Source organism: Dermacentor silvarum, chromosome 10 (genome assembly GCF_013339745.2).
Source record: "Dermacentor silvarum isolate Dsil-2018 chromosome 10, BIME_Dsil_1.4, whole genome shotgun sequence".
NCBI lineage: Eukaryota > Metazoa > Arthropoda > Arachnida > Ixodida > Ixodidae > Dermacentor > Dermacentor silvarum.
The window spans coordinates 9,147,031-9,162,433 of record NC_051163.1 but is presented as its reverse complement, the minus strand read 5'-3'; the positions used below and the strand labels follow the sequence as shown (position 1 = coordinate 9,162,433).

Here is a 15,403-nt window from a genome sequence, read left to right as displayed (position 1 = left end):
TTTTCTCCCTTTCTGTCACGCACTGGCAATGTAACGGTGGTTTATGGGCTATAGACAGTGGGCAGTAGGCCGACATGAACGGTTCGCAGTGCCGTCTGTGGCCTTTTATTGCTCGGGGGAACCGTTTCTGAGGAGAAGCATTTCCTGGCACCAACTTCTCATGCACAAGTGACCGCACACAGTGTGGCTGCTTTATCGCGCAGTTTTGTTTCCTGTGAGGTAACCAAGATTGCCCCATTCGATAACAGCGCGATCAGTTGAAGATGAAAGCGCCATTCCACTGCCACATGGCAAAATAAGTGAGATAGTTATTTCGGTAGCCGCCGCAGTCCGTGAACGAAAAGCATTTTCGGTTGTGGAAAAGAGATTTTGGAGCGAGATAGCCAGTGTGTAGAAACAGCGGAATTTACAAGCGGTATTTATGATGGACAGGTAAGCGGTGAAGTAGTCAGCAATGATAACAGATAGAATGATAACAATGACTCTGATTGTTATATGTAAGATTTTTAACGCACGAACGGCTTTGTTACTAAGAGAATCCAGTGAAAACCTGCAAGTTGGTGGAATATTCATAAACTGAAAAGTTGGCACCTACGGCACTGCAACGCAAATGTCAAAAAGAGACCTCATCATTTTTATCTCTATCACATTTGGCTGGTATCTGCTCATGTGAACAACTTTAGTACAAACAATTTTATTGTAAATATAAGCCCTGGAGCTTTACATCCATGTATATTACGGGAATGTAAAGTTTGCGTGAATGTGCAAAACGAATCGAGCTTGAAACTTGTCCGCTTCCTCTATTGACAGAACCTGTGCAGTCTCACATGAAAAAACTAACAGCCTTTGATACGAATGTCATATTTTATTTACCGGTCAAAGCTGTATATGATGTTCCAGTAGCCCATCATAATTTCCTGAAGACATATCTTGTGTGTTTAGGCTAATCAAACAGTGCCTTTATACGTTTACGTCTAGACTGCTTCGTAATTATTGAAGTTTGAAAGTTCGCCTGGAAGAGTCGGAAGTTTCTTATAGGACCCGCATTAGTCGGAGCAAGTTAGTCCATAATTCTACATCTGAAGAGGGACACTAAACCGTTATGCCCAGATGGTGCAGAAACTCTCGGTAACGTTAGGTTTGACTGAACGCACGGTTTAACTATCTAGGTGCAGTGACGCAGTACAGTACGCCTCCGAGGGAGAACCCAAATGTGCAAGGTGTAGAATAGTCCGCTAGTACAATTTTGCGGAATATTTTAGTTGTCCTGCTGCGAAAATACTTTTAAACAGAGATCCTTTGTACCTGAAAGCTGTGAAGTCTTCTTTATATTGGGCGTCATCATCGTCTCGCGCAGGGACATTTTTGACATTTTGCTCACACTTATCACATTCTCTTTGTGCGCATAATTGAGAAATCAAGTTTAATATTCACACTGTAAGTGAGAGCAAGTTTTCGGGCAGTGCACGACAGCCACTGTAGCTGAACTGAATTATTACTATCAGTCTTACTCTGACTGTCCGTTGTAATTAGTTTGTCTTCTAAATTGCGCCTAATATCATCGTTTGTATCAGACATTTGAGGCGTCACGTAATTTGTAGTATGAGAAGCACATATATTTGGCCACCTCCGAGTTCACGGAGCTTCAAAGGAAACTCATGCGTATTCCACAGAAAAAAAAGGTTTACATTTCAAGAATATTTTGTGTATAGCCTGGCAATATTGTAATCTTATTAGTCACCATAGTAGATAATATCATATAATCTTCAAGCTCGGCCCACACTCAAGAAGAAATATTCAAGACTGTAGCTCTCTTTCGTTCAACCTCAGTTCAGTATTGCAATGATCTTCACGTTATGCAACGTCGTTATCGTAAGTTGTGTAACCGGTGTTAAGCCCAACTACTGGCTTTCAGAGGCATTCAGTCATTGACTTAATCCCTCAGTCCTTCACTCACTGCCTCGCCAGTTAGCAGTTAGCCAATTTAGTCACTACATCAGTTTCTATTGTGTAAGCATTATTATAATTATAACTCACCGACTCGTTTGGTATTTCACTTCGTTCGTTTGTTCATGCATTCTCACTCACTAAAGTACTCTCCCAAGCACTCACTCACCCGTTCACTTTCTCACACAATGGTCAGGTGCTCGGCGCAAACCACGACGCCAGCTCTGTTCACAAGCAGTATTTCGAGGAACCGTTCGAGGCCCGGTTTGTGCGCATTCAGCCTCTCAGTTGGGAAAACCAGGTGGCACTCAAGCTCGACCTCCTCGTCTGTGCCATCGGTAAGCAATAGCTCTCTCCACCCTCATTATTCAATAGCGCCGGAAGTCATACTTAAAAATTGATGTTCAAAACTAAAAAAAAATCAATAAATAATTGTCATGACTTGATGTATTCAGCGGCTCATCGTCTAAAAAGTCGCTTAACTACAGCAGGAAAAGTTGGTTAATCAAAAGACACCGTACTTCATCTAATATGTATTGACGGGAAGTTGTACCTACTGACGTAAACATCTAAAATATGACTCTTATAGTGGAAGATGGCGCAAACATAGAAGGAAAAAAAAAAAGGGGGGGGGGGGGCATTTGCCCCAGTGCCGAAATAGCGAGCATACGTATCAGGACTTTCGAATTAGATACCACAATAAAGCAGATAGCAGCCGGTTGCATAGAGTCAATTAATTTTTACATATAGTTAACATAGTTAAAGGGAATGACGTTGAAGTTTTAGCATAGTTTTAGGTGCAGCAGCAGCTGCTGCAATATATGAAACTGTTTCTAAAGATGTAAAACAATCTAATGCATTGCGTTAGCTTACCAACACTTGCAATAGCAGGCCTTTAGTCTGCACTGGTACTGCAAAACTATATATATGTTTTAACGCAATAGCGTTAAGGGCCCCGTGTCGCAAAAAATCCGGTGTCGACGCCGGCGTCCGTGGCGGAGAAAATAATCCCGAACCACGCCGACCGCGCAGGCCCTCCGCGTGGCGCAAGGTGTTAGTGAAGAAAAATTTAATTTCTCACAGTAAAATCCTTCAGAAAAATGGTAAATTACGACTTAACCACAACCTACAGACATGGTGGCGTCGGATTGTAAATTGAATCTACGAGAAAACATAATTATGTTACGAAGAAACTCAAATACAAACCCCTTTTCCAGGATTTCTATGATACCAAAAGCGGCGCTCGGGTAGTTTACATGCGAAAATCCTATCCAGATGGCACTCGCACCCTCGGAAGGTCAAATTGGAACACGCGCGCGCGTCGGGGCAATAGCAAACAATTATTAAAATAATAAAAAAAGGTCCTAAGGCCTTCACAGTTTAACAAAGACGACTTGTATTACCCCTGAAAAAACGTCTTCCCAGAAATGCATTTCTGTTTAAAAGTGAAGCCGACTTTAAGGGGATTGGTGTAAGCTTAGTATTTGTAAGCCGGTTTTCCCACGTTCTGTGTTGCAGTGAAGCCTATTAATAAAGAAAAATGCGATGCTAACGGGGCCCGACAACGCTATCGCATTCCACTCCTAAATGCGAAGCTTAAGCGTCCCGCATTTTTTTTACAGAGACTTTTACTGTCAAACCAACCTGGACACCGGGGGCACATGTCAGTGAGTATGGTCTGCATTGGTCGTCAATTTGATACTCTAGCTTAATGAAAGAGCAAATAATAGCTTTTTTTTTCCATGCCCGCTTCTGTCCGACTGCGCCGCTTGTGAAGTCAACTCAAGCGGTCGTGGAGCCAATTACGGGTGCCCTATTACTTCCCAAACTATTTTCACACTCAAAGGACCCGTGAGGCAGTGAGGTTGAGTGGATTCCAGGGCAGGGCATCATCAGGAACATCGAGAACCATTCCTGGCATTCATTTCCACTCACAAGCACTTAATAAGCTATCATGCACACAGAAGTTAATGAAAAGACTGTTGGAATTTTTTATTGCCACTTCTCTTGCTAAACGTGTCCAATTCTTTTCCACTTGGCCTGGCCTGTGCCCGTTCTTTATCTATCTCTCTTTGCAGCTGACGGCATTCGTTTCAAATCAGTATGGCATGGAAGTTGTTTTTGCCTGTTTTCCCCAAATGTTTGCTAAATCTAATTAGAACCCTAGCCATTTGCCACTAATTGTTTTTTACGTTATCTTTCTTTCACATTTGTGGAGCTAGATCTAGCGTCTCATCCCATATTAATTTCGTGTTTCATTTCATCCGAAAGACGCTTATTAGCGGGACAAACTAAGACGAAATGCTTGTCCACAGAAGATTTTTTCAATTAAGTGCGATGTTCCTTTGGCATTTGAAAGTCACTGTTTAAGAGTTTTTTTAGCAACTATAATAAAAAAAAAGCCCTTTGAATTTCACCATTCGAGTTCTGTATTCCATCGACTGTCCACTTTTCTTTCATTCTATCTAGGAAGAGGAGATGGCAAAGAGAAAAAGCTTTACCGGACCGCTTTTTTTTGAAATCCGGATAAAGCTATTAACCCGAAAAATGCGCTGAACGTACAATGAGATTACAGACGGTACAGGCCAGAACAAAGAGGTTCTAATTACTTGATGTATGATAAGAGGCCCAATAATCTGGCTTCTGTAATGAGTGTTAGTGGCGAGAAAGACTAGCGGCTGAGTTCAAAAACTCAAGATCAAATTATGTTCACGCACGGAAATGCGTAATGCTGGCTAGTTTCGAATGCCAGGTTTGTCAGTACACCAGGTTAATTACTACCAGACGACACATCTTTCTGGATTGAAAAACGTTAAAAATACAGCCTATGAGAACCAAAAAAACAGACTTGTTTTGTGCACCGTTAAAATTTTCTGAATGCGCGTAATGGACAGCCCTTCAGCTTCAAACGTGGACTACGCAAATTTCATACACCGACATAACGTGAAAAGTAGCGTGCTCTTGAGTGCAATTTGCCGAAATTTTCGCTCGTAAGAACTGTCTGCCATCGATCGTCTCTATTTGTATTACGTTTGCTGTGAAAATGAGCCCGAGTCACTCTTACAGAGTGCTGTATCTAACAAACTGATCATTTACTACGTCCCCTTGCGCGGAAGACACTTCTTTAATTAAATGATAGACAACAGAGATCTTGGCGCACGGATATGACGCCGGTGACGTTTTGTCTCATAAACAGGTGATATAGGAAGACGTATCGTCTTGTACACTGATGCGGATGCCTTGTGCAGAAAAATGAGCATAAACTTCGCCTTGTTTCGTGCTCACATTGTTCCTATAGTAGTCTATAGCCACTCTCTGAAATCTGGACTGCTTGGAAAAGATACCCTTATCCGCCAGTAATCGGGTTGTGATAGTTATCACTCGGCTTTCCTTGATGTGAATTTTGTGAATCCCAGTCTGCCAGGAGCCAATGGGACTGGAGAACGGGTTGCTGGACGAACAGGCGCTGCATGCTTCGTCCGAGCGTGACGAAGAGCACGAGGCCAACCAGGGAAGGCTGGGCGGTCACAGCTGGGTCGCCGGTGTCGCCGACAAGCATCAATATCTGCAGGTGCGTTTTCTGTACGCTTGTATGCTCTCCACCAATATGCGAGGGAACACGTCATCTGATTTCAGACAGCTATTATTGCAAACACGCAAGTCAGAGTCTCACTCCCCGCTATTTGTTGTGATCACCTGTTGATGAATACCGCTCATGGATCTTTTCCTTGTTGCATGCACACACACACACACAACAAAAAACTGCCGGCTTAGAACACAAATCCGGTCTCTCTTTAATCTTGGAGGCTCGATCGAATGATCTCATCGCAAAAAAAAGGAGAAAAAAAAGTTGAGGAAAGTTTTAGCGACTGTGGAAATAGATTTGAAGCTTCTATCTACGATGTACCGCAGTCTTAGTTTCTTTGCTAAGCACTGCTGCTTTACAAGCGAGACTTTAACAAATCCTTCAAGTAAAAGGATGGTCTTCGCCTTTGTTTGGACATACCATTCTTTAGAGGATTAAGTGCTTTTTGTGAGCAGGAAACAGCGATATAAAGCTTGCAAACAATGGGCACCAAAGTAAGGTGAACACTTTGGAGGGCAGAGCATGAATAATAAAAGCGATAAGAAAATTGGAGAGCACAATATGTCTTCTGTAGACGGAAGACAAATGCAGTTGAAGATCTCTGAGAGAGGCCTCTGTCCAGCGGTAGACTTAAATTAAGCTGATGAAGATAATGCACCATTTGTTCTCGAGAAAGTCTGATCTTCTGAATTAATGAGAGCTGCTCATTGTTCGATTTTTCGACTTTCGCACCACAGGTGGACTTTGGTGAACCCCGCGAACTAACCGCAGTGGTGACCAAGGGTCGGGAGGAAGCAGCACAGTGGGTCACTTCGTACACGGTGCATCACAGCAACAATGCGCACAGATGGAGCACGATCAAGGACACCAACGGTCAAGATGTGGTGAGTAACACTGTTTTCCAGGCTATATGTCATATTCAGATGGCAGATTTCCAGCGAGTAACCAAGTCTTGCTGGCGAGCGCGTTTTTCATGCGCCAAGTGACATTTCTGAATCCGCGTTTGGAACACGGTTTCCGCCACTGCAGTGAGAAGCACACGTGAATGGCCGGCTGCACTGTTGTCCTCTATCCTGGAGTTCCGATTAACTACGCTGAGCCTAATGGAACAGCCTAAACTGTAACAACATGAACAAATCGTTCATGACAGCGACAAACGTGGTGACGGATACACGCATAAATACACAGTACCATTTCCAGCGAAGAGCATTGGTTGTATGCGCCCTGTTTCCTAAGACGCTACGTTCATTGCCACGACATTTTGAGCGATTCACTCTGCTACAGCCCCAGGTGTGGATAAACACCTCTTCACTGCTCTCATGACTCGCATTATGTAGGTGTTCACGGGCAACTTCGACGCCAACACTGCAGTGACGAGGGTGTTCCCGAGGCACGTTAGTGCTCGCTATTTGAGGATTGTGCCCGTCACCTGGAAGAACTGGATTGCGCTCCAGCTCGAAGTACTCGGATGCGAGCCAGCGCCTAGGCCTACAGGTGAGCAGCATTTTGTATTCATTGGTTTGGAGGTTCTTACTCGCCAACGGCGTTGAATTAATCGCTAAGCAAAAGCTGGCTATTTGCAAATCAAAACTTCTTAACAAATAGCAAATAAGGAAAAAAAGTGAGAAAGAAAGCAGCGGCCGGAGCGACGCCAGCATCAGGATATAATATTTTGCATTTTTGAAAATTGCGCAGTTGTAGATGGGGCAAGCGTCAGAAGATTAACAAGACTGCATGCAGTTTTCTAGAATGCAACCACACTAACTTGTCCAGTTAACCATACCCCTGACATAGTACTTGGAACACCCGGAAAGTACTTTCTGTTTAATGCAAACCTGGAAAATGTTATTAGGTCGATATCCTCATAGAGAAGTAAAAATAACAGTCAAGGGCACGTACGTCGCAAATCACATAAAATCACACGCTTCGCTGCCGACGTAATCGCGCTGACCTTCTATTTTTTTTCAAACTTTTCACGTTATCCTAACCTGCCCCGAACTCCTCAGTTAAATCATGTTTCGTATTCCGCGCAAGGTCACCAGAAAACATAGACATTTACATGTTCCTGATTTTCATCACCAACACTCAACCGTCCACAGAATACAGTCTTTATAACGCTTATTTTCATGACCTAGATATTTTTCATAACTCGCTGTCATTGTTATTTTCCGAGCTTTACGTTGTTGTATCATAGTTTCACGTATTGTTCAACAGCCGTTCTCCTCCCTTTTATTTTGTATTCACCTTGTGCCTTCCTGTACGTACGTTCTTCTTTTCAAGATTTTAAAAAAATTGTTTTTATGTATATTCCGCTGTGTGTGTGCTTTTTTTTATGTGTGCGTGCGCCAGCTCTTAGACCTCATGGTCGTTCAGGGCACGATAAATAAATTATTGGTTGATTATTTGATAGATAGATAGATTGATTGATTAACTGATTGATTGTTATTCTGAATGAGCGCTACTTGCTCTAGTTCTCGCAAACTGCCTGCTAATTATAGTCGCGAAGACGACACGATTATCCTTCACGAGAAAGATTGTGTAACGGAGCTCATGAATTTTCGTAATACCCGGTATACCGTTTTTTTTAAATCAACTGCCATTACTCAAACATATTTACTAACCGTGATCGTTGGTCCTGCTTAACCATGTCAGAAATATTGCAAGCAATATCAGCCTTTGTAGTGTTGTTCCTCCAGAAACACCATTATTCTTGGCCAGAAAGAAAATAGATGGCGGTGAATGCCGCATGCAATTTTGAAACCTAAGCTACTGCGATCTATTTTTTCCGAGTGTTCTTTTTTCTATATGAGCCTGTCCCATAAAATTAAGGCAGTAATAAATTGTAGATAGCGATTCGTTAATAAAGGAGTAACGATGGCACCAATGGTTATTTCATAACGCTAAGCTTCCCCTGCTAGTAAGGCTTTTCTACGATTCGGAAGAAGTTCCTAATGCCATTACCCGACACTGACTGGTGCATTTCGGCCAAATAAAAACGGAATCACATTTATTACAGCGCACCGAGAATTGCCTGGTAATTACGGGGCATTATTCTGAACATTGTGGCAATTACTGTGGAGTCGCGCTGAGAGAACAAAAATATATCTGGATTCGTTACAAACGAGCTCTGTGCAGAATCTTGAAAATTGCTGAAATCCACAAAACGTACCACAAACGGCACAAAAAATGCGATTGGTATATGTCCATGGCAGTTAAGTAGATTTTGGTGAAGCGAAGCACTTTTCTTAGGAGAAAAATACAGCCGGTCACAGTGAACACCCGTAATATCCTGCACGTCGCTTGAAATAAATATCGGCTGAGTTTTGTTCTTCGCTTTCAATAAACACTTGCTCTGGTTCTTTTTTTTTCCCTCTATTAGGGTATTACGCTAAGCGCGCTCATCCCAATTTCGCAACCTGTCTGGATAATGATCGTCACGCATTGCTTAATTAGCAATTTTTCAATAAAAAGCGCACTTCATATTTTTGCTAGACCGGGAACACTAGTTTTTATATGTGCACACAGGAATCGAGATAGTACCAGAAAAAAATCACCGGAATGAGTAAGTAATGGTAACATGAATATACGGGCAGTTATTGGCTCCAAGGGAAACACTAAAGGTGGCTACTATTAAAAGCAGAATTTCGGAAAATGGCTATGTTCATCGCAAATGAATGGCTTGCGCAAAAATATTTTCCTTTTCGCCGTATCACTGCTTAAGACACAAGATCGACGGCGCGGAACTTCATCGTCGTTCATAATTTCGGCGGCATAATGAAGACGGATTACTGCACGTCAGGCTGAGCAGCGGCGTCTAGCATCTCACATGTTTTCTTTTCCATTATTTGCTTTGGTTCCTTTTTTCGCTGTTTGCAACTTTTATCAGCCTTCAGAAAAAGAAATGCAGCAAGCAAGTGTACTTGCATCACGTAGACGGCCGTGCTATAACTTATAGTCGGCTAGCTAAGCCGGCTTGCGCAGGGTGGCAGTTCTTATGACGCAACCCTAAGTAGAAAAATGAAGAACGGCTATCACATTCCAGTGATTATGTACCCAGTATATATATGAACATTTGATGATGTTCGAGAGACGTGTACAGAGGTGTTAGCGTCGTAAGGTATCGCATAGTTATGACGATGCATGATTCGGAAAATACGACGCGCGTTTTGATGCGAAAGCGTCAAATGGCTCATTGAGCGAAAAAGCCGGCGTCTCGCGCCTGTAGCAGCACCTAAATTTCCATTGGCTGCGACGCCACATAACGTCAATTGCCACGCGATTGGCCGCTTGAGGCACTCTGCGTGTATTCGCGGGCTTCTTTAACGCTCGGCAAAACACTTTTATGTTTAGCGCGTATTGAGCAACAGAAAGCTGTATCAGCAGTTTCTGATGTTGCTGTACAATTTTCTAGTTGAAACTTTTCATTTAATTAGAATATTTGAGAAAGTTTATTAATTAATTAGGAGTAATTATGTAATTAGGCGGAATGCAGAAAATAGTAAACTGAGTATCTCCAAGAGGCGGCAAACATTACCTTGGTTCTGTCCAGCTACGTGGCATTTGCATATTTTTAAGTCTTGGTAGATGACACAGTTGGGACACCCTGTATATAGACCGGGCACCGAAGCGGTCTGTCTGAGTAACCACGTGACTTTTTCGTCCGTAGGAGCAGCCCCTCCTCTTTCATTGGCGGAAGCACACGTGGCGTTGCGTGCACTTTAACCAATGGAAGCATCACCCGGCGCGCATTCTGTATTACTCACCACGTGACTTCTTGTACCCTCTCCGGCCACGCCACCGGATTTTCCGCTTCATGAGCCATATAATGCTGTCGCATTAGAAAAATCACCTTCGTTCACTCTGGACTGCCCCAGTGCTATAGTTAACTGTTTGAATGAAATTGACGCCATGAACGAGACAGTCGTGAATGGAGCATTGCACGTTGTTGTGCAATGTTCCATTGCCACGCTAGCAGAAAACTTCGCTAGGGTGGAAAGCCAATTGTGGCAGAATGCGCGCCCCTGCCGAAACAGCCGTTCAGCGATTAAAACGCAACCGACACGTAGATTTACTCGCAGAAGCCTTGCATGGCAGAACGGACTACAGTCCCGAACTAGATGAGGGAATGACCTAGCAGTGACCTGGGGCGCTATAACGTAAAATGATTCGAAACTGTTTTGATTCCCAACTCAAGACGTCAAATTTACGTAACCACCGACGCAAGCATCGGGCGGTGACCCGCAGCGTTGTCTGAACAACCCAATCAAACACTCTCCTCGTTTATAGGAGGCCACCTTTGTTCGCTTTCAACACCAATAACATTGCCTACACTCAGCGGTTTTTCTTATCTAATTGGCTGACGAGAGACGAGGAGCACGCTCTAGTGGAGAGGGTTTCGATGGAGCCGCGCCAGCACAGTGAAAATACATAACCCCATGAAGAGGGTGGTGCCTGCTTCTCCGATTGGTCCACTTCGCCTTACTTAGCTTGCGGTGGCTGGTTGAAAATCGCGGCGACGTGCAACAGAAGGATAAGAATGCCGCTGAAACGGATCCTCAGCAAGGAAACGTTGGCAGAGCGATGTCGTATACGTGCCGAAAGGCCTTGAATAACGTTTTACTGCCACGCAAAAAGGTTTATCATGCGCAAATAAATACATGCTCACCGGCAGGTGCGAGTAGCGAGGGCCTGAGCGATCGGCGGGCAGCCATCTTCTATTCCTTTCGGAACGGGGCAGCTTGTGGCTATTCAGAAAAATTTTCGGTTTTGTTCAGCATATTACTGCATTTTTTTCGCGTACACGTAACTTTGACGTGGCGAGTTTTCGCGGTTTTGTGTGGTCGCGTGACAGACAGGTGAAGTGGGCATAGCCAGAAAACATTGGACCAATAGCAGAGGGCTAATGGTGAAAAGGCGTCGAATCAGGAATGATTATTTTTCGTTTGTGCGGTTTAATCATGCATAATCAGTGTGTACACGTTATATCAGATGGGAAGCTATCGCGGTTTTCGTGACGTCGCGTGACAGATAGGCGAAGTTGGGAGTGGCCCGAAAATGTTTTGACCAATCGTTGAGGCTGATTGCAGCAATTGGAATCAAAGCAGTTTGGAATCATTTTACGTCATAGCGCCCCTTCGTTTGTATACTGACCACCTTAATCGCAAATATTATGCACTTAACGCTACTTTGCTATTGCTCAAAATTTGCAAACGTGTTGCAGTCTTTAAACCGAATCGTTTGAGGAAACATGTGACTTAGTTGTTTACCTCATATGTCTGAACTTTTAGGCGGCTGAAACAAGCCTACTTCGCTGCAGAAGGTCGCTTCTCCGATTGCAATTTCGCTGGGAATACAAAGGCGGTTTGCTGCTTCCTGGGAAAACCCGACCAACAAAAGTTACCAAGTCTTTTACTGAACAATGCAGAACAATACAAGGGATTTTGCTGCGAAATCTGAGAGGGAACCTTACCATATTGAGGTACAATATCTTCTTTCAAAGCTGTTTCAAAGTAAAACGCAAGAACAAAACATGTCACCAGGTGTGCCCAAGATCAAAAGAAATAACAAAACGAAAAAAGCTCAGCCATACTTACGCACGTGAGCAATGTTGCTATTTGGGCCTGTTTGTGCGCTACTAGTGCAAATGTACCTTTTTACGTGCGCAGTACTTGCTTTACAATGTGTAAAATCGGGCACGAATAATCGAAATAATATTGTGAGTTAACGCCGTGTAAGCATCATTCGTTTCTTTCTGACCGCCTTGTCCTTAATGCGCTAAAGCATATCTGTACAGACTCATGTATTACATGCAAAATATTACTGAAACAAAACACTTACAAACCAAAAATATTGTCATCCCCCTGAGAGTAGCTCGAATCTACAGAGGCCACCCATACGGATTTCCCAGAAAAGCTTCGCAGCGGAAGAAATACTTGCCCTCATATGCAATCATACAATTTCTTTTTATGGGGGAATCGGGAAGTGGGTTTATCATTGAAAAGAGAAAGCCCGCTACGAATACTGGGTATCTACAACCGGTACAATAGCCCCAACCCCCTCGCGAAAGCCAAAGGAGCGTCATACCCCACACGACTGTCTTCTACTCCGCCCACCGGTCGATTCCACTCGTCGTAGCTGGTGATCTCTTCAGGCCAAACCCCCATCAATTCAGAATAGGCTCTTTCAACTCAGGATAAGCTTCATTATCGTCATCATGAAGCTTCTTTTACCTTAAGGATTTCCGCAGAAGTGATTTGCCAGTAGCCGCGTGACTGTTCTCTGTTCCTTAAAGTCATCTTCGGCACTTTTCGCAGTGACTACTCCAATACCAACCACAACGGTTGGTATTGTAGTGGAGTTGGAGTTCCACTGCCCGGAACCAAACGGCCTGTTCCCGGACGCACAGGACTGCCGCCGCTTCTACCACTGCTCGAACGACCAGCCGCACCACAAGTGGTGCCCAGGAAAGCTCCACTTCAATCCGAAGCTACTCGTGTGCGACTGGCCTCACAACGCCGGATGTGGTGAGCCGGGGCGAAACGCGGTCTTACTCGTATAACTGCTGGCTCAGTGAAATCGTCAATAGAAACTGTTAATGCAATATATTGGACTCCGTTCGGAGTGGTTCAGATTCACAATTTCTTCTCGTGTGCCTCAAAACGAGTGGTAATTTGATTAGTCAACGTATGTGTCTACACTTCTTAAAAACGAGAAAACGGAGAATGCCTGCAATAAGTCGTGATTCTGAGTTAGTTATCGACGAGCAAGGAATAACTTCACATCGTGGTAATAAAGATTCCAAAAAAGCAGTTTAAGCCCAAAATTATGTGCATACTTTTGTCTAGTGTGCAGTCACATGAAGAACCAGCTATATAGCTTTGACTTCATCTCAGTTTTATGGTCTTCTTTCTTGTATATGCAAAAGTGTAGACATTCGGTACCATAACACGAAAAACGTAACGTTTAGTTAAACTGAGCATGGAACTATAGGGCGATGCTCATTGGCGGGCGACATACTACACAGTGACGCCACGTGTCAAACAGTGTCAAACAATAAACATTAGTGTAATAGCCATGTTTGCTATGCCTCAGTTAAAGCCAGAAAGATTTCGAGGATAGTTGTCTATGTGAAAACCATAGCTGCTAATTAACTGTAGAATGTACAAAAACGGTGCAGGCGATCGGAATAGTCCTGCGTATTTTCGTATAGATGTTTGCTAATCAAAGAAGGCATGATCTTTTTCAATTCAGTGTTCCTAACTCACCGATGTTTTTTTCTTCTTTTTTTCACACAGAAGAAGGTGAAGAGCTGAGGATACTGACCCTACCACGTGAGTTGGTTGTTAGTGTTATTGCTAAGAGCAACATAAGTTTTTCTTCATAATTTCCAACATGCTGTAATTTTTATGGAGGCAACAGAATGAAAAAAAAAAGAATGTAGTGAAGAATACAAGAGTGCTCGTGTACTTACATTCAAGAGGAAATTTAAAGAAGCTACTTAATATCATTTCATTGACCCCCCCTCCCCCCCCCCCTTACAGACACATTAGCTTCTTGACAGTCACATCAGGAGTTTCAGGAATAAAACCCTAGTAATTAAAATTGATAAGCGAGGTGAGTACATAATTATAAAAGGCAATAATAATTAAAATCAATAATTTCAATAATAAAAAAGAAATGTTCGTCGGCAAAAAGTTTTGTGCAGTGATAATAACGCACTATTTCAATTTTGTAGGTCAGATCTTGATTTATAATCAAAATTTGTGAAAAGCAGAATGCTTCCCAGGGCACAATTACGCTGCAGTTTGAAAACAAAAAGCAGCTCCTTTTAATTGCCGGGGAGCAAATATTTGTTTTTTACCAGGGAAGCCTACATCTAACCTACGCGTATGGGACAAAGAAAAAAATACTACACGTAAAAAAGAGCGACCCGTCACAGTAGCTCGTCAACCAGTAGGGTTGAGCGTTAGCCTATCTCAGACACAGCAAAAAAAATTAAAATAATAAATAAATAAAGCAAGCAAGAAAAGCAAGCAACAACCTGGAGAATGTAGCGGCTGAGGGTAAACAGATATCTCATTTAGCCTGCAGACCCGCACTGTCACCAAAAAATAAAAATACATTCACTCTTCCGGGCTACGGGTGGTTCGAATAATGAAGCTACGAAGCTGCTCCATTTAAGAGAAAAAGCGCTTCACTTGCTGGTTAACGCTGGTACAGCAAAATCAAGAGATAAAAGGGAAACGCTAAACTCGCGGGAACTCTGGGTCAAATATCGTTTTTTTGAAACTCCACACCTTCCTCCTTTTTACTTTTTACTGACTCAGTCGCTCCTAAACGTAGATTTCAGCTGATTTCCAGAAAAATATATTTTCTTATTATTAATGTTCTAGAATGCATTAACAACACATGCCCACCACATTCATTTACTTCATGATTTACTTACTGATGCGAAAGCATCAAATGGCTCATTGAGCGAAAAAGCCGGCGTTTCTATAACAACGACACGGCGCCTAAATTCCCATTGGCTGCCACGCCACATCCCGTGCGCACCCCGACGGAGCACAGCGAGTGAAAGGTAACACCTGCTGCTATTACTACTACTGGTGTTTATTATGAGTAAGGAAGAGACGCTTAATTCTGCAGCCCATCAGAATTAAGCGTCTCTTCCTTATTCATAATAAACACCAGTAGTAGTAGTAGCAACAGGTGTTACCTTTCAGAAGAGACGCTTAATTCTGCAGCCCATCAGAATTAAGCGTCTCTTCCTTATTCATAATAAACACCAGTAGTAGTAGTAGTAGCAGCAGGTGCTACCTTTAAGAAGAGACGCCTAATTCTGCAGCCCATCAGAATTAAGCGTCTCTTCCT

The 15,403-nt window shown here is 43.1% G+C and overlaps 1 protein-coding gene across 3 annotated transcripts in view; it reads left to right on the top strand.

Annotated features, from left to right (window-relative positions):
* LOC119466197 (hemocytin) overlaps positions 1-15,403 on the top strand; it is a 184,324-nt gene that overhangs the window by 89,254 nt on the left and 79,667 nt on the right. For 2 of the 3 annotated variants that reach the window (XM_037726688.2, XM_037726686.2), the window contains exons 43-49: positions 2,144-2,285; positions 3,570-3,614; positions 5,364-5,518; positions 6,271-6,417; positions 6,871-7,027; positions 12,847-13,056; positions 13,828-13,863. In XM_037726688.2, the coding sequence (XP_037582616.1) occupies positions 2,144-2,285; positions 3,570-3,614; positions 5,364-5,518; positions 6,271-6,417; positions 6,871-7,027; positions 12,847-13,056; positions 13,828-13,863 (892 nt within the window). The remainder of the gene's footprint in view (positions 1-2,143; positions 2,286-3,569; positions 3,615-5,363; positions 5,519-6,270; positions 6,418-6,870; positions 7,028-12,846; positions 13,057-13,827; positions 13,864-15,403) is intronic. The other variant, XM_037726687.2, reaches the window with a different exon arrangement.